Consider the following 18,556-nt stretch of genomic DNA (forward strand, 5'->3'; position numbering starts at 1 on the left):
CTTAAGTTTGTAATTTATATTTCATTAAGGCCAAACACTAATCGTATTGCTGTCAAAATTCCCATGGAGCTCACTGTATATCAACACTTGAAGTTTACCAATCAAGAAATAAACTGTAGTTTTTATACATATCGTGCTGGGCGATACGGAAAATGTTATCACGATAATCATACAGAGAAATGTGCTCAATATGGATACCAACAGTCTGATTGCATATTATGTAAAATTACCATATTCAAGAATCCAACTGGAGTTCACAGTGAACTGTTTGGTAATGTAAATACAGTCTCAAAATCAAAACCAGCACTCCTGTCACGTCAGACCTCTATGAGAAATGCTAGGTGATAGATACCCGGTGTCATTGATTCAGACGACAACAGAGTTTATCGCGATATACCAATATCCTGTTTCCGTTCAATACCGCTGAACGGCGATAAACGATAACGTGGAATCATCGCCCAGCCCAGCCCAACGTGCCTGTGGACACGTGTTTGGGTGGGAGGAAAGCGTTAGCGGTGGCAGCCGAAATGACTCGCTTTCCCGAAATGCAGTGCGGCCTGTGGTGTTTCCAACAGCTGACAGACGGTAAAAGCCTATGCCAGAGCTGTCGGTGGGGAGAGACGACTCACTCGTCAGGAACCTACGGACGAACCAGACAACTCGCGCATTATTGAACTTTACACTGCTTTGGACCAAGACATAAAGCTCTCATCGAACATTTTTTTTATAAATTACTCATATTAACATTATTATTGCTAATCTTGTCTGCGTTTTTGGAGTTTTCTACATCGGGACCGGGACGTTTTGTCAACTTCAACTACAGATCTCATACCGATCGGTGATGCAAATGTATTTTAGCGTTACCAGTTCGACTCCAGCCCCTTAAAGCCGTGGCCCGATGCTGAGGAATGGATAGTGTGTCTGGTAAAGGTGGAAAGATGGTCGAGAGTGATGAGCAGCAGTCGGAGAGGGATAGTAGCGCTGGTGCAGCGATGGCCGCGTTACATCAATGCGAACTCATCCAGAATATGATTGAAATCTCCATCTCCAGTTTACAGGGGCTCCGGACCAAATGCGCCGCGTCTAACGATCTCACACAGCAAGAAATACGCACTTTAGAGGTAATGAACATTTCCGCTACGTCGACCCGGTGACGTGCCAATCGGTCCTGCTATCAAAAAAAACCGAATAGACAAATTTGCGGAGTCATGAAGCCTTAACGATATGTCCGCCTCTAACAGGCGGAATATTGGCTGCAGGCGAGGCGCCCTGTCACTGAGTGACAATACGTTGGGCATATTTTGTAGTCTGAAATATACTGCAGGACAGACGTGGTGGGACAAGGATAACTCACGAAACCTTAGTTAGGTCGAATACCATTGTACCACGGACCTAATGAGCTCCGCAGTCCGGGGAGCTGGCTAAATTGGCAGGATTATTGACGCAAGCGACAGGGTTATATTAATGACCTTTTTCTGTAGGTGGGAACTGTGTGGCGTAGACCTCGAGGGCACCTGGCAACACTCGTAGCTGCAGTTTCATTTGAGCTGGCCTCGATTTTAAACTTCAGTGGCTTGCATACATTTACGCATATGGCCATGCTGCATAGGATTACTATTGCGTGTTCTACATTATTGGAGAGGCCTGCGAGAGCTTTGCAAAGACGAAACGGGGCATTTCGCACCCTCGACGTGCCGCTTGTTTATCGCGTCTTTCACGCGTAACCATCATCTCAGTAATGATGTCGATGAACACGATGCCCTCGCCGCATCTGGATGCAAATTCGGTTTAGTCGTGTTGGGGTGACCTGGCAGAGGGGTTTGCGCAGGAACCTATGGCATTTTACGGCCTTGTAGCCTATTTTACTACAGTAAGCAATAAGCTAGTGCAGAAGTCGTGGCTGGTTGCATGGTGGGTCGTATTGGCGCAGGCATATGCTTGTAATGCACCAATTATATATCCCATTTCAGTCATCACTGTTGTCTAGTGTATGTCGATATAGTTTCATAAAAAGTAATTGCATGCATGTGACGCATTGTAGACACACAGTTTACCACAATACACAGTGTCGTGTCTTTTGTTTTGCTTTGTTTTTTTATGCCTGAACAGCTGCAGCAGCAGAGAGGTCTGAAAGAAACGTGTCAGGGAAACTGCAGCTTCATGTTGTTAGTAATAAACGCCATGAGGGGACAGTAGGCCCTGCATTTGCAAGGAGGGTGGGGGTGTCGGTGTTGTTTGGAAGAGGAGGTGGGTGAGGGAGTATGGCTCATCTGATAGTTTTGGATGAGATGTGCCTACAGGGATTTGTGAAAGTAATAGCCACACTCTGGTGTTAACACCTACAGCTGAACAATTGTATGTTTTTTTTATTGCCAACTGATACCTGACATTCAGTGGATGTGACAGATGGTACACAGTCTTCTGGCTCCTGGTTTTGCTTTGGTTTCAAACCATTGTCTATGGGACTACTCATTCCTGATTGGTTTGAGGGTATGAATTATACATATCTCAATTAGCTTTGTAGGTATAACTGGACACAACTGCACGATTGCCTTTCTAAATTAATTAGCTACCTTGCCCCGAACAGAGACTTTATGGCATACGCCAACATATTGATACACAGATAAAAAGGTTTTCAAGTTTGCACTAAAATGGACTAACAGCAGTCAAGAACTGCTTCGGTTTACTTCAGTTTCAGGCTCCTGAGAACAGTACTCCTTGAAAATAACATCAGAATCAACTTTACTGGCTGAGTGTGCACTTGCATACATCACTCACAGACACACACACACACAGACACACAGACACACACACACAAAATGCAACCCTAATTTTATAATATATCTACGACTATGCTGTTAAATTGGGAAACCTAAGTGGTTTACATCAACAGGACTTATGCTAAAAGTTAGCTTGGAAAATTAAAAAAAATGCAAATAAAACATTTGAAAATGATGGGTCCCATCAAAAGAAAGAGAGCAAAGCCATTCAGAGCTCACAGATAATGTATTCAATTGAGGTGGATAATGTGCATCTTTGGCAGATGGTCATTAGGTATTATTTTCCTGTCTACCCATCTCTCTGTGTATCAGTGACATAACAAACACAAGCGTCACCATTTTTTTTCTTTGTACAAGCCTAAACTGTGTATGCGCCTGTCTAATGACATGGTATGAGTGCAAACTGTGATTGTCATCGTTGAACTTGCCCCCTTGTTACATATACCTCTTCTCAGGTACAGTGATATCATCACACACCAACCTTGCTTGGTGAGAACATCACACACCATATGAATAAACACAAAAGTCACATTTGCCATGAGCCATGTTGGTATCCCTTATGAGGGCTACACCAGGAATACTTAAAAATTCTTATCTGGCAAGTATGAGGATATAAGATAAAATTTTATCTTTTCATCTTTCTGAAGAGCCCCTACGGCATTGAGAAAGCTGGTACAAGCGGAAAAAATGAGAGTAACATTCCTCCCCAGCTTGTCTGTCAGCTATCCTCACGACTTAGCTTGAGAGCAGGCAACACGATGCATCATCCCATGTCATGATCAGTCCCACTATGAGGTGCTGCTGGAACGCTAGTTGCTCTTTTAGGCCTAAGAGAGAGCAGGTTTTAACATAGCCAGTGGCTCTTGTTAGATATAGGTTAGTGGATCCCCACTGTTATTAATACAGTGTAATATAGTGGGAATATATAGCATTGTATATATGGCATGATGGGTGCGGAGTTGTGGTATGGTGTATAGTATAGTGTATGGGCAATATAGTATGTAAGCAATATGGTATAAATATGGGCATAGGTTGTTGATTATTCAACCATGACACAACTCTGTATAGTAGTGGCATACCTGTTGTGCATACATGCTGGCCTCCTATGTCCTGCTGTTCCATTTATTTCTTCTCTTTTTTTCTTTTCTTTTTTTTTGTGTGTGAGTGATGCCCGCAAGTGCTAAAAGCTGCTGTGTACTGGAGTCAAATTCCTCGTGTGCATAGACACTCTTGGCCAATGAAGTTGATCCTGACTTTGAATCTAAGTACCGGTGGTTGTGCATAGACGTTTAAAGGGATCAGAACAATACTGTTAAACAATCTGATTGCAGCACTTCTTGCGGGGTAGATTCTGGCATTTGCATTCCTGCAAAACAAGTAGCAAGTATCAGTTGGTCTCTCTCACACCGTCTTCTTGAATTGTCAAACAGAGAATTGTGATGTAAAAGTTCATGGCCCGACTGCCTCTAGGTGCTTTCCACATCCCTTCATCTGGCTTCATGCACACTTCGTGACTAGTGTGTCGAACAGGAAATGATCTGGTGGAGTGTTTCCTGATATATGTTGTCTTGTAGGTGTGTATTGCCATGGTATTGTTCTGTCTGACAACCGACAAGCTGTGCCGGTCTCAAGATTTGCTTGAGGGTAATAAGTGCACTCTTGAGGCTCCTTGACACCCCTGTGATTGTAGCCCCTTAATTCAGGAGTGCAAATAGTGGTTCGGGCTGCCTCGGGATAGCTTCTGCTGCCCTGTGGCCTTCAGTATCTCAAGCCACAGGAGAGTAATCTAGACAACTGGGGACATTTTATTTTGAAGTCACATGAATCTGCTGCCGGTCTTTGCAATGGAAGCTCAACGTGATGAGTGATGAGAGGCTCAAAGTGCTCACCGGGCATAGCAAACGTTGCGATGAGAGCAGGTAAATCCTTTTTTGTTTGTTCTTGTTTAGAGCCTGGAATATTTTGGGCCTCAGTTTGGCATCATAACTTGTGCTTTATTTCACCTAGAAATGGAAATCATAAACATATTCTTGTGTCAAATGTAGAATTTTCTCTGGTCAGAACGGAGCAACATTGATTTTTTTTTTCCAAACAAAGTGGTCATACAAATCTATTTTTGCCATGGAAAATCAGCTTTCAGTTGAAATCTGAGCATCTTTTTCAAAGATTAATTATTTTGTAATTATTAGGTGGCTTGGCCCACCTAATAACATTTCTAAGAGTACAACTCCCTATATAAAGAAAAACCCAAAGTCTAGATGAAGACAAAAAGGGAGATGCCATTTGCTATCAGTGCCCCAAAACCTCTTTAACAGCTTGCCAGAGAAAATCAAATGAGCAAATCAATGGTGTATGTTTCCTTTAGGAACGATTAAATGCTAATTTTCTATAGTCACATTTAATCAATAATTTGACATTGTGCTTGTTATGCTATTGTGTTGTGGATCTGCTTGATGAGGTCTGTTAAGATCTCTGAAGTTTGTAGTGTGGGCTTATATGATCCTGTCCTCCTTTAGCCCTAGAAGTTGTGTTGTGACAAAAGTACAACTTAATTAATACATAAACTGTTACAGCTCTGCTTTTGCAAAAAAAAAAAAACGTGTTATCCCCTTGATTTTTAAACCAAATTGCAGTTTTCAAGACTAGTTTATATCATACAAAATGGCTAATGTGTAACAATCCTTGTACTTGGTGAGGTGTGTGTCCCTGTGGTGTGTCCTCTCCTCTGTCTTGGCTCTCCTGCTAGGAGGAACGTCTGATTTCCTCTTGCTGCGTTTTTGTTCACAGACTTGTCTCAACAAAGAAACCTTAGACAGTCATTGCCACATCCGTGGTGCAAACTGGCAGTCCTGATTTAATGCCGCTCACAGCAAGCCAACCAAGTGATGTCACTTCCTGTTGCCCTTTTTTGTGGGCTTTTTTTTCTTTTTAATTTTTATTGTCTTCCTTTGTAATGTCATTGTATACCAAATCCAGTATAATCTATGATTCAGGGTACTTAGACATAGTAGCAGTAGTTGTCTTTATTTGGTATTTGTATAGCACTTAAAGAGTAACTGCACACTTAAATAAGGTGTTTTGAGCGGTATTAATAGTAATAAATGAATAATTATACCCACTATATTGTATCATGCAAATCTAAAACAGAAAGAAATGCTTCAAGCACCAACAGATGCCTTAGATTGCGCAAGCAATAACTTTAATGTGTTGGACTTTTCCACAGACGTTTCCATGTCAAAGTTTCGTCAGTGTGATTTCACACTTGACGCTTCATTTGTTGAGACACACCCAATTTAAATCTAGAACACAGTATTTGCTTGGGGGGGGGCATTACTCCTGGATGAAGTCTCAACATTTCCATGTAAATATGATAATATATGCATTTCTTGTTATAAAGCTGCCAACACTGTACTTGGATACTAAAGCATTCAGGGAATGATTTAGTATCCAAGTACTTTTGTCCAGGGACACGTCAACACATGCAGTAAAAAGTATGGACGTTACCGGCCCCACTGATCAGACAGACAGTCCAATCCCAACCAACACCTCCCCCTTTCTTATCTGTGTGAGTAACACAGCCCCCCTTCTCTGCCCATTTCCTATTTCTCAGCATTTTAAAAAGAAGAGAAAGGGGTGGTGCACAGCTGAGACCGGTGGCTAATGTTAGTCAGAAACGGGGCCCATTTACAATGTGTCTAATGATCCATAAATAATCTTCATAATTGAGTAAAATAAGGGGGGGGGGTCTCACAATGAAAGATTGCTGAGGGTAAAAGTAAAAAAAAAAGTTTTGATGAGGTAAGTAATGGGTATTCAGCCAGTATATAAACCGATTAACTAGAATGTAAAAAAAAAAAACTGAGCCATGCCTCAGGAAAACACGCTAGTTTATCTTTTAATATACAGTAAATTATAACCTTGTTACTCATAATATCCACATTGCATGCTGACAAGAGCTACAGACTTAAGTTGTTGGACCAGATATGTCAAGCACAATGTGGCTTTTGGCTCCCGTAGGGGTTTACAGGTGATCCGACGGAGACACTTTCAAGCAATGCCGAGCGGCAATGATAAACGCAATCATCGCTAAAGAGTCCAGCCACTTTAATTTGTGATTAATTTGAGTGAATGGCGTGAGGTCAAAGTGGTTGTCACACTTGAGGTGCAAAGGGGTATCGCTCCCATATTGCAGCTGAGTGTGTTCGAGAGGGACTTGAACTCACTTATATTCTCATCGAAAGAGGTTTATTATTCACTCAAACATTGTTTTTTAGTCTGCCCTGGCGGTGAGAAGATAATGGTGGTGGCCTCTCAAATGGAGTGCTAACTGGTGCTTCACTTTTCACATGTTAATCCCATCCTGCCTGATGCGCACTCACTCTCGGCCTCTTGTTCTTTCTCCCTGGCAATTTTACTGCAGTCCATATATTGCTGACTAGGGTTTCATCATACCTTCACAGCTTGCCTTCTTGTAAACCAGGGCTCCATCAGTTGTGCCTAATTGATCAGTAAACTGAATCGACCTTAAAAACCATGATCGGAAACTGCCTTGAAAACAACAGCTGCTGCAAGTTACGTTTATGCACTGTGGTTTACCAACGTACAAATAATATCTTTTCAAGTGTTTCAGTAGGCCATATTTCATTAGCTTGGAATAGTTATATGCTGGATTATGCTGTTTTAAGGTCACATCAGTCTCCCTCCGTTTTGTCTATTCACTGTGTTGGAAGGAGTTTGCACTGTGCTCATGGTGTGAGCTATTGTCACCGCATCTATATTTAGACGTCTTTCTTCCTACGCATTTTCAGGGTTGGTTGTTAAATAAGAAAATCAAATGACGCGCAAAGAGCTTGAGCAAGAGAGGAGAGCGGAGAGGAAAGGGGTGGGGGGATCACAGCCAATCCGCTGGGCTTCTCCTCATGACGTGGCAACCGCTGTGTTTGTCAGAGGCCGAGCAGAAGACAATGGAGAATGTGGCTGTGGCTAGGCTAAGGGGGAAACACAGCGCTAGTGATTGTAGCAACACTGACCCTTTCTGCTTCCGCTTTTTCTATGGGCAGTGTGGCCAATGAGAGTAGACTGCAGGATGTGGAAATCAGGATAGTTTGACCCAGCTGGCTGCCTTTGAGCTAGTCTTAAATGGACTGAGGATGAGTTGTACATCCTGTAATTTTGAGGCCTGCTGTATTTCTATTTTGGGAAAGGGGGATTTATGTGGCATAGCTCCAAATCACACAGAATATAGTATAGCATGTTGCCCCTGTTATAAACACATAGAATTACTGCATGCTTTAGCTCCCATTCTCTGAATATTTTATTTATAAAAATATATATGTAGCCCTCTGGTGTTAAATTCCACTGCATCAATACTTACATAGTTATAATGCCTATCAGTTTGGAAATGGAAAGTCCTGAAAGCAAAGTATTTTTTTTATCTATTCATTCTTGACATGTGTAAAAAGCTAATTATTGTTGACCATTGCTAGCAGTTCAGTGTAACATTTGGCCAAGTGATTGTTACTCTGTTTTGTCTTTTTATTCTGTAGATGGACAAGCTAGTGAAAAGGGGCCTTAAGACACATTAGCCTCAATCTCTCCCCATGTTCCTCTGCCAGCCATGTCAACATGTAACCCAAAACACTCAGCAATGATCCCCTAATTGAAATAATGAGGATACTGTGACGGCTTTTCACATAATGAAACCTTTTGCCTTGTATTCTGTGCAATATTTCCAGAGAGGACCATGCCTTATTTATTTATTTTTGAAAGAGCAATGAGGAATGCCAGGCATTATTTCCATTGGCATTTGTAACTTGTTTAAGTAGTCTTACTGTGGTGGTACTCTTAGGGTCTAGCCAAGACTAATGTACTGCAGGAATATTGAACTGCTCTTACCGATAGGCAAAGTGCTCTGTACCATCCATAGCACAACTACCGTACGACACAAGGAACCATCTTGTGCTCACTGGTCACACTCAGAGCATCTGAAGAAGTGTCTGTCATAGTTGTGTGTGTGTGTGTGTGTGACTTTAATGGAGCACAGCAGAAGGAAAGAGGATTGGTCGCCAGCTCCACCTTCCCAGGCCCCAATCCCAGTCTAGCCCTTCCCCCTCCTCAAGGGTCAACTGCCGCTGATAATAACAATGGAGGAGGGCTCAGCAGGCTATTGTCTGGGACATTCACTAACACATTAACAGTTGTCAGGCTTGCCTGAAACACAAAGCCCCCCCAAAAAGCCGTGTGACCGGGCCTCTACATCACTAGACCTGCCTAGCCCCCACTCCCTTTGGACAGCGATATTTTTTTCTCTCGATGCTTTGAGAAAATCAGGAATCGAGCAAAAAACATGGGAATCTGTGGCACTGTGTTTTATTACTTGCTGCTACCCAGTATGTGGCTTCACAAGGGTTTATGGACAGTTATTTTCATTACAAAGCTAGGGACGATGGTTATATCTCCTAGAATACAGTGTAATAGTGGCCCTATCATGCCCTGTGATATTTGTGATACTCACTTGAGCTTCTACGTCTTACTGTTTTTGGAATCAGCACATAAAGACAAAGGAGCCCACTGACCCTAACCGATACAATACAAAGGATATATTTTCATGGCCTTTTGTGGTGTACTTTGATAATATTGTTGACAGCTGTGTGTTTGGCAGGTTGTGTTAACCTCTCAGATAACCATTCCTCAGAATTATGACCATGTTCTTCAAGACAGGCTAATTCTTGCAGAGCAGATTCTTTATATGACAGATCTTTGGATGATGTCCCATTGCGTCATGTGTGATGGCCAAAAATGTCAAGCGAGTTGTGGGCTGATGGTAAATCCGGCATCTTTTCCTTTCACATGGACGTATAAACGCTATTGCTAATGGGTGCTGAGGAGATGTATAGCGTTGTAACATATTCCATTCAGTAACAGATAAGAACATTTTTAGGAGCCTTTTTTTTCCGTTGTGTCCATCGCACACAAGAAGGCTGAATATTTTCAATTTGTACTTGGATGAAATAAAAGTGGAAGCAATTCAGCCTACGTGTGGGGTGGACTCTCTATTTCCACTATTCATCTGATAATTTCGGCCATCACCTGCACCAAACAAAGAAATAAGGGTCGGCAACACAGTGCGCGGGGGCATCAATCTCCACAGTCTATTCAGTTTTACCTTGAGAAATTTGAACTGACCTTACTGGTAAAGTACCATTTTCAGGAAGGGAACATTTCTTGTTAAGCACTCAGATAGGCCGTGCTATCACTTGCAGGTGCACCCAAGTGGCTGTGTCAACAACTTCCAACCGAGAGCCTTGAGGAGACAATGGGAGCAGTGGGATTCGCTCTGTGGTCTGCTGTGTCAGGCAGGTGCTGCTGGGGCTTCTGTCTCCTCTCTGGTGGTTGACACACTAGCTGTCACTCACCCCATTGCAGTAGCAGCAGCATTAGGCGGTTGCCATGGTGTTGTTTAGCCCCGCTGACAGGTGGGCCTTTGACGCCATTTCTCTCCTTCCACATCCAGACCACACGAGCTGCAGTCTCCTCTCTGCACCAAGAATAAGACACGAGAAGCCCGTCATTATCAGTAACATCCCACCGGGCTACCAATTTTCCTGGTTAGTGTGCACAAACATGAGCACACATTTCGCCAGCCCGTGTTGCTCAGGGATTTCTGTGCTTTTTGCAATCCCACCCATCTCGTTTATTTAAGGGGTCGATAAATTAGTAAGTGCCTTTTTTACGTGGCTGTTAACAACATGCGTGATGTTTTCCAGCTACTACAAAAGGCATCCTGTGGAGGAACGTGGGGTTTTTTTTCTGTTCAAACGTAGGCCTTTTGTGTCAGAGGGCTGTGTTTCGCATGTAAGGGGAAAATCCCAGTGAAAATGCTGCTGACAACTCAGAAGAGGTGTTGCTAGGTTACCTGACGTCACGGGCCTGCACGGGTGTATAGGGAGGTAAAGCAGAAGGCTAGCTCATTAGCCACATCTTGTAAAGGCCTGCTGGCGTCACCATGTGAGGCGTCATAAACACAACTCTGGGGCCTGCTTCGGTTTGCAATCCAGCTAATCATCTTTACAATTCAGAAGCATAAGGGTCTCGTTTGACCATTTTAGATGTTCTTCTTTTTTTTTAACTTCAGAAATCCTGTCTCGTAATCTAATTCTGTGACGACTTTACGGGCTATTAAGATAAGTTGGGCTCCTTTATTGTCCAAACAGGTGTGACCCGACACTGCGAGCACATGCTCGTCTACTAGGATGTTTGTATGCGGGCGTGAAGGAGTTCTTTGGGAGCACAAGCATATGATGCACAAAAATAGACGATGCTCTTCTACCATGCGCAGGCCCAATTTAACATGTTTCTTCGAAGGCCCTGACAACCTGTTCGTGTGTCGCAGCAGTCGCAATGGTGGGAGACATCTGTGATTCTAGGTCAAAGGTTGGTCTAAAAACAAGGTCCACACTCAAGACATTGTGGCGCTGGAATACCAGTGGGTTAGACCACATAACAACTCTGCTGCCATTTAGCAGCAGCATTTTTATTTTTTTTAATTGATCTGTAGATTGGAAAAGACATGCCAGACCTGGGTAAAGGCATCATGATTATTTACATGTCTGACCAGTTATGCAATTGCAGTTTCACTATTCAGTATGTTCACAAAACATTTTTAAAAATGTGTCCTTTTTTCTCTCTATGTTTGCACCTTCTTTTTTTTTCCAAACGAGCTGTTTCTTTGCTCCTTGGATACTAGGAATAATGGTAGTCTTTTGAGAAGGGCTATTAATTTACTCTGTTCATAAGGCAATTCAGAAGCTCAATGGGAGTTGTCGACACCTGTGAAGAGTCCCTTGACCTTAGCAGAGGAGTCATCTAAGCAGCATTCACCACTTGTTTTATTCCTTTTCTTTTCATTCTCGTCTCGCGGGCCCGCTGTAGAAATGCCATTGTTAGCTGCCATGAATCTGCCTTTTACAACCCAAGGATAGCATTGCTGTGAGAATTTCTGTGCATGTGTATGTGTGTGCGAGTGAGAGAGAGAGAGAAGGAGTGAACTGAATGGGCTGAGAAAGACAGAGTCCTCATTGTTGCTCAAGCACTTGAGACGTGGCTGATGGGTCGAGCGCTAACGTGTGTTGCGCAGCTCATCCAAACGTGCTGTTGCCTGCCCAAGGCCGCCTGCTGTAACGGACTCTCACAGATAGATGCCGAGATAAGGAGACACACTATACGACAGTGTTGTGCCGCACAACACAGGCCGCTGCAAACCAATACCATGGTGTTCATTGTAAGAGTTAGGCCTGGTCCACACTGCTTACTTCTACCTGTGCGTGACGGCTACCTTACTGAACTGATGCAGCTCGCATGCATGTGGTGTCCACACAGACAGCACTGCTCCTGCCAGCCCTGTCTTTCTGCGCTGAGTTTGCCTTTGTCAACGGCCATCAATATTCTGATGTCTCATTTCATTTCATTATAAATTTCATTGAAATTTAGTTTAGACACATGTAGCCTCTGCTTTCTCCTAACAAGCCATGGTTGAAAAAATAATATTTAGGGGGCGTCTGGGTGGCGTAGCTGTCTATTCCGTTGCCTAGCAACACGGGGATCGCTGGTTCGAATCCCCATGTTGCTTCCAGCTTGGTTGGGGGTCCCTACAGACACAATTGGCCGTTTATACAGGTGGGAAGCTGGATGTGGGTATGTGTCCTGGTCGCTGTACTAGCGCCTCCTCTGGTTGGTCGGGGCACCTGTTCAAAGGGGAAGGGGGAACTGGGGGAAACAGTGTGATCCTCCCACGCGCTACGCCCCCCTAGCGAAACTCCTCACTGTCAGGTAAAAAGAAGCGGCTGGTGACTCCACATGTATCGGAGGAGGTATGTGGTAGTCTGCAGCCCTCCCCGGATTGGCAGAGGGGGTGGAGCAGCGACCGGGACAGCTTGGAAGAGTGGGGTAATTGGATGGATACAACTGGGGAGAAAAAGGGGGAAAAAAATCCCCCCCCATAAAATTATATTTTTTCTCATGTCTGTGACAATTCTACAGATATTGAAGCTATAGTTTATAGTATGTAAGTGGCAGTTATGTAATGTAATGTTGCTGGTATGATGTCAATATGACTGTCAACAGATCATTTTCACTACCTATGCTTGCTGAACCGCGTGCCTCATGCAGATAGAAATAGGCCTCACGTCTGTTCTCTGGAGTTGCGTTGCTGCAGCGTGGCTTGAGTCGCGCCTGAGTGGCGTTGCTCACGCAGGCTGCGTGGCTGCTCTAGCATGTTAACATGGACGCAGAGATGAAAAGCAGGAGGTTCGCCGTGCACACGCGCTGCTCAGGTAGGCGATGTGGCCCGGGCTTAGTCACAGGATTACTGCTCATGACACGAGATGGGGAAGGGGGGCGGGGTGAAGGGGCGGAGCCTCAAGTGTCCTCATAACACTCACTGTTGGAGTGTTCGTTTCTAGTTGTTAATCTTATGAGTGATTTGGTGCTGAAAGTTTATCTAATCTCCCGTCCAATCCCAGGGTTCCCACACGTCCTGTCAAACCTTGAAAAACCTAGAAATTTATTGACCAGTTTTCCAGTCTTGGAAAACACATGGAAAATACTAAATTTAATCAGATGTCCTGGAAATATCATGATATAATGGAAATGTGCAAAGTTGGGTTATAAAATCCTACTTGTAGCTGCATTTTTAGCCACTGAGATAGCACATCAGTACTTGATGTGTGGTGGGTATGTTCAGTGACCATCTAAAAGTCACACAGTCCATTTACAGACTGTTGGTGTTTCGGTATCAAACGTCACAAAGTTGAACCTGCATGAATTCACCTCAAGTTCAACATCTTCCCGACTCATTGTGTTGTGTTTTCAGTCAGTCCATATCCATCCGTAGGGGTTATATTGAGGCTTTGTGCTTATAGTTAATACCGAATAATATGACCTTCCAAGCAGGGGCGGTTTTAGTGATTTGGAGGCCCCAGGCAAAGACCAATGTGAGGCTCTTGTCCATTCTGCTTAACCCAATCATAGCTAGTGGACAAAAACTATTTGGAGGTAGCTCTTTTCAGTCAACAAAGCCACAGAACTAAAGGACAGACCCAAATGAGAATTCTAACCAAAGAACTTCAAATTACCCTCAGGCAGTTAGGAGAAGACAATATGGCAAGAGAAAGATTATAAGTATATAATCTTTAATTATGTTAAGACAAAAGCATAGTACATGCTTTTTGATAAAGCATTTGAACATCCAGTCTTTTCTAGGGGCAAAAGCCCGAAGTCCAGAACCGTGTGTGTGTGTGTGTGTGTGTGTGTGTGTGTGTAAGACCTTCTGATTTAGGCTCTTTCCAGCTTTGTTGCTTGATTGGTGATCTGTGCCAGGCTACTTACTTTGACAACCCAGTACAGGTCTGAAGAGAGGGGAAAGACAAAAGGCATACATTAAGAATTTTCCCTCTACTTACAATAATCAAACCTACACACACATTGCTCTTAGCCATTGCCTTGTCTCATCTACTTAAACTATCTAACTCATTAGTGTTCAGTGACATTGGTCTTTAGAGATGGAAAATTGAGGAGGGGTGATGATATAAAGACGGGGTGAAGGGATGCTAAGTACTCACCCAGGTCACAGATGACAGGCTGGAGGGTCATGGAGTTCTGGATGCTGACATCATTCTATGTTGGAACAATCTGGAGAGAGAAACTGGAAGAGGAAGACAGAGACAAAGAGAAAGGGGCAGAGAAATAACTTAAGGAGGAGATGGATTACATCCAGTGGAAAACATCTCAATGAATAATTAGAAACATTTGAAATTTAAAACTATCTTGTTTATATGGGGGAAAGGCTAGTGCGCAGCTGTATACATACTGTGTGTAGTCTGATGTGATGTACAGTTTCTCTGGTCGTCATGGCAGTGTGGATGTCCCCATCTAGCTCAAGTCCACTCTAGTGTTCTCCCATTGGTCAACATCTCTTAACTTCCTAACATGGGCCCGTATGGGTGAGCCTACTCTTCTCCACTGTATTTGCTGCCTTGCTGTTGTGTTCTGTTTCTTCTTTTTGGCCACATCGTGGGGTCTTCACTAATGATCGCAGTCTCAATCACCGATTTGCTGCTCTTGTTGGCGCTGCTCAGGTCACTCTGTGATGGTGGTGGTGTAATTGCTGCTACTGGATGCTGAGCTGAAGCAGTCCGTGCAGGGGTCTGGTTTGTGGTGGGCTGCTGCTGTGTGTCGGTGTTGCCTCTGACACTTTCCTCCCATACTGTAGCTGCTTCACGGCAACCAGCAGCAGAGGCAGTAATGCTAGAAGTTGTAGGTGTGGTGGGTGCACAACAGGCAGAGGCCGCAGTAAGGCTGCTAACGTTAGCTAGTTCAGCTGCTTCAACTAGCGTTACACCTATTGTAGCTACAGCTACTTGTTGCTCCTTCGTCATGGAGTCTCTGGCTTTTTTATTATTAAAGAATTTCATCAGTTTGGGCAAACTTTCCTTAAACTGGGCATCATCTTTCTTCCTCTTTCTCTTCTCAAATCCACTTTGAAAAGGCTTCATGGCAAAGATCGTGACTGTCTCTGATGGCTATTCGATGTGGCGCAAATACAGCATGCAAAGGTGCAGTAAGGTCAAGGTGGAATAGTCCATTTGAAATGTGGGTCTTGTCCATTGCCCACCAACATGGGGATCTCCAGATCGAATCGCCGTGTTACCTCCGGCTTGGTCGGGCGTCCTTACAGACACAATTGGCTGTGTCTGCGGGTGGGGAGCCGGATGTGGGTATGTGTCCTGCTGGTCGCTGCACTAGCGCCTCCTCTGGTCAGTTCTCCTGGCCTGTTCGGGGGGCAAAGGGGAACTGGGGGGAATAGCATGATCCTCCCATGCGCTACGTCCGCCTGGTGAAACTCCTCACTGTCAGCTGAAAAGAAACGGCTGGCAACTTCCCATGCATTGGGGGAGGCATGTGGTAGTCTGCAGCCCTCCCCAGATCGGCAGAGGGGGTGGAGCAGCGACTAGGGAGGCTCGGAAGAGTGGGGTAATCGGTCGGACACAATTGGGGAGAAAAAGGGGGAAACCCCCCCCCCCAAAATGTGAATGTGGGTGATAATAAATATTGGCAAATATAGGTACTGAATTGGATAGGCCCACATGTACACCGATTTATTGTTATCTATTATAGATTATCATTGGAGTGACAAAAAAGGAAAAATGTTTTATAAATGTAAAAAAAACAAAAAAACAAAACAAAAAGTAAATACAAATTCACGAGGCCCTTTGGCGGACGAGGCCCCAAGCAATGGCCTACCTATGGCATATGGAAAAACAGCCAATGCTTCCACGAGTTATGTCATGTATGTCCGAGAAAAAGTCCTGGAAAATGATTTCCTTAAAACAGTGGGAGCAATGCTAATCTGTATCACTGATACCAACGGATGAAGTTGTTTTTGTGTTTGCCAATCACATATGCCAGTTTCCTGCTGTCCCCAGTAGCATCACACATCAGTCATCTGAGGCTTTGCCGAAAGCACAGCGGTGTTTGTGATTTGTCCTAGTAATGCTTACTTGACTATCCTACGTCACAAGAGACTACAGACCATTGCCGCACTCGTAGCAATTAAAGTGCTGATGAGTGCGTCAGCGAGCTGCTATCCTGAGCAGTGCTGAGGCAATCTCTCTCAGCAGGCAAGTTCTGTTCTCTCTTGCTCTCCCTCTGCATCATCAGCAGAGACACCGTGACATGGAGTTGCTGCCACAGCATCTTATAGGCTGAGGAGGAGGGGGGAGGAAAGGTAATGGCATTCCCAGTGGCTGTGTAAAGGGTACATTTGTCATCAGACCAAACACCCGGTGTTCAGTCCCAGATCTCCAAAGCTATAGAATCCATCAGCAAAGCAAAAATTAGGTTTTTTTTTTATATGGGTTGCAAGGGAATGTCTCCACACGTTGTCATGTGGAAGCCTCCTGTCTGTGCAGCTCTGTTGTCTTCGTAGGGGGTAGAGAGAAGAGAGTAAGAGGTTAAAGGAGATATCGAGTACCTCAGTTAATGACCATAAAAATGTTCACTGCTGCTGGTTTAACGCTTGTCTTTATAGCCGCTGGAGGATTGAGAGACGAGGGTCTGTGCCAGCACAGGCACTGTGTATGTCTGCTAGCCTTGCAATGAACTTTGCATCTTCCAGGACATTGATGATGTCACTGAGCCGCTTCAGTGCTCTGGAGATGCTTGGTTGCCATGCCAGTATTGCAGACGAGCTCATGAGATGGCCAGCTTGTTTTCCCTCTGCATGTGATAATAGCTATTTATATCTAATTGGTAGACCAGCTCACTGTGGGAACAGGGAAAAGGGTTAAAAAAAATCCCCCAAGATTTATGTCTGCCTGAGCAGGTGCAACGGCAGAGGGGAAGTACTGAATTATAGAATGAGGTGGAAAGAAGTGCAATTTGTGTAATTGGAGTAATTCATGCATCAGATTGGCCTTTTCTCACACTGGACAGAATTTTCTAGATGGATGACCTGAGAAATTACCTGATGCAAATTGCCATTAATTTGCATGTGGGCAGAAAGTAAAAAATAAGATGGTTTCGACTATCTTTGTTTTGTGGTTTGGTTGCATTTAACCTTTTTGCTGTTTAAATGAATCATTTTAAGATGACATATGATCTGTTTGGTCCTCATACAGTAAGCTCATCCCCACATGGCAAAGGGGTCCTTGACAACTAGGGCATTATCAAAGCATCTCTTTCCTAAAATAAAAATAAAAAATGCGGGTGAATGAAAATACTACATAGACACACATGTCGTGAGGAAAGCAAGACTTTTTTTTTTATCGAAACTTCCAAAGGCAAATGCAAGAGTTTGCTGTCAGCTACAACTACAGCAAATTCTAAGCGTGTGTTTGTATTTATAAATATAGCTACATCCTTAAAGCAGTGACAGTTATTTTTAAACGACTCTTTAAACATAGGCCAAATCTACGTGTAGCATCTAATAGTGTTTTGTCACTGAACGTGCAATGACGTTGCATAATGTGATGAGCGATCAAGTTTGGCGTAGGTGAACATTAGCAAAGGAGTGGCTCTATGGGGTTCATAAACACAGCAACGGCTTCCTCTTGCAACAGTGCACTGTGACATTGCCAAACATCACCTCCTTATAAAAACCACACTCCGCCAGATGTGCGGACATTGCCGGCGAGACCACACCAGCTGCAGTGGCTGATAGTATTGAGTAAAGGCAGATAAGAGGTAGACAGATCCGATCGGTTTGGTCGTTTTTATGGGCTGTTTTAAGGGCCCCCCACCCACTGATCTTACTTGAGTGGGGGGCATTAACAATCTAACTAATTATTTCTGTTTTCTTGTGGAGTAAGAGTGTAATCAATATCAATCAACTGATATAATAATACTAATGATGATGATGGTGACATAATAATAAATAATGATGATAAAATGACTATTTAGTGCCTCTCAAGCATGCAGCATGAGTTTCTTCACAATAAAATACAGTAAGACATGAAATAAGATTAAAAGAATAAAAATAATAAGTTAAATTAATCCGGGTACAAAAACCATAACGCAGCCTATATGCTGCATTTAAATGTAAAATAATGTATCTGCCGTCCGCTGACGCTCACATGTAAACCATTTTCAAAAAGCTGACTTCAGCGTCATTTATTTTTCTTTCCAACGTGGGAAGGTGTAACCACTATCCGGCACGTCAGGGCTCCTGTCCTGTTCCTAGCTGCTACAACATGCTGCTGTTCTGCCGTCGATTGTGCCCC

General features: G+C 43.7%; 1 protein-coding gene across 1 annotated transcript in view; it reads left to right on the plus strand.

The window, feature by feature from the left end:
- The first annotated feature begins 652 nt into the window (after positions 1 to 652).
- Positions 653 to 18,556, plus strand: part of ksr1a (kinase suppressor of ras 1a) — a 44,769-nt gene continuing 26,865 nt past the window's right edge. Inside the window, exon 1 of the mRNA XM_056284687.1 lies at positions 653 to 1,121. Within this exon, the coding sequence (XP_056140662.1) occupies positions 909 to 1,121 (213 nt within the window). The 5' untranslated portion in view covers positions 653 to 908. The remainder of the gene's footprint in view (positions 1,122 to 18,556) is intronic.

The sequence above is a fragment of the Lampris incognitus genome, chromosome 8 (assembly GCF_029633865.1).
Source record: "Lampris incognitus isolate fLamInc1 chromosome 8, fLamInc1.hap2, whole genome shotgun sequence".
Classification (NCBI taxonomy): Eukaryota; Metazoa; Chordata; class Actinopteri; order Lampriformes; family Lampridae; genus Lampris; species Lampris incognitus.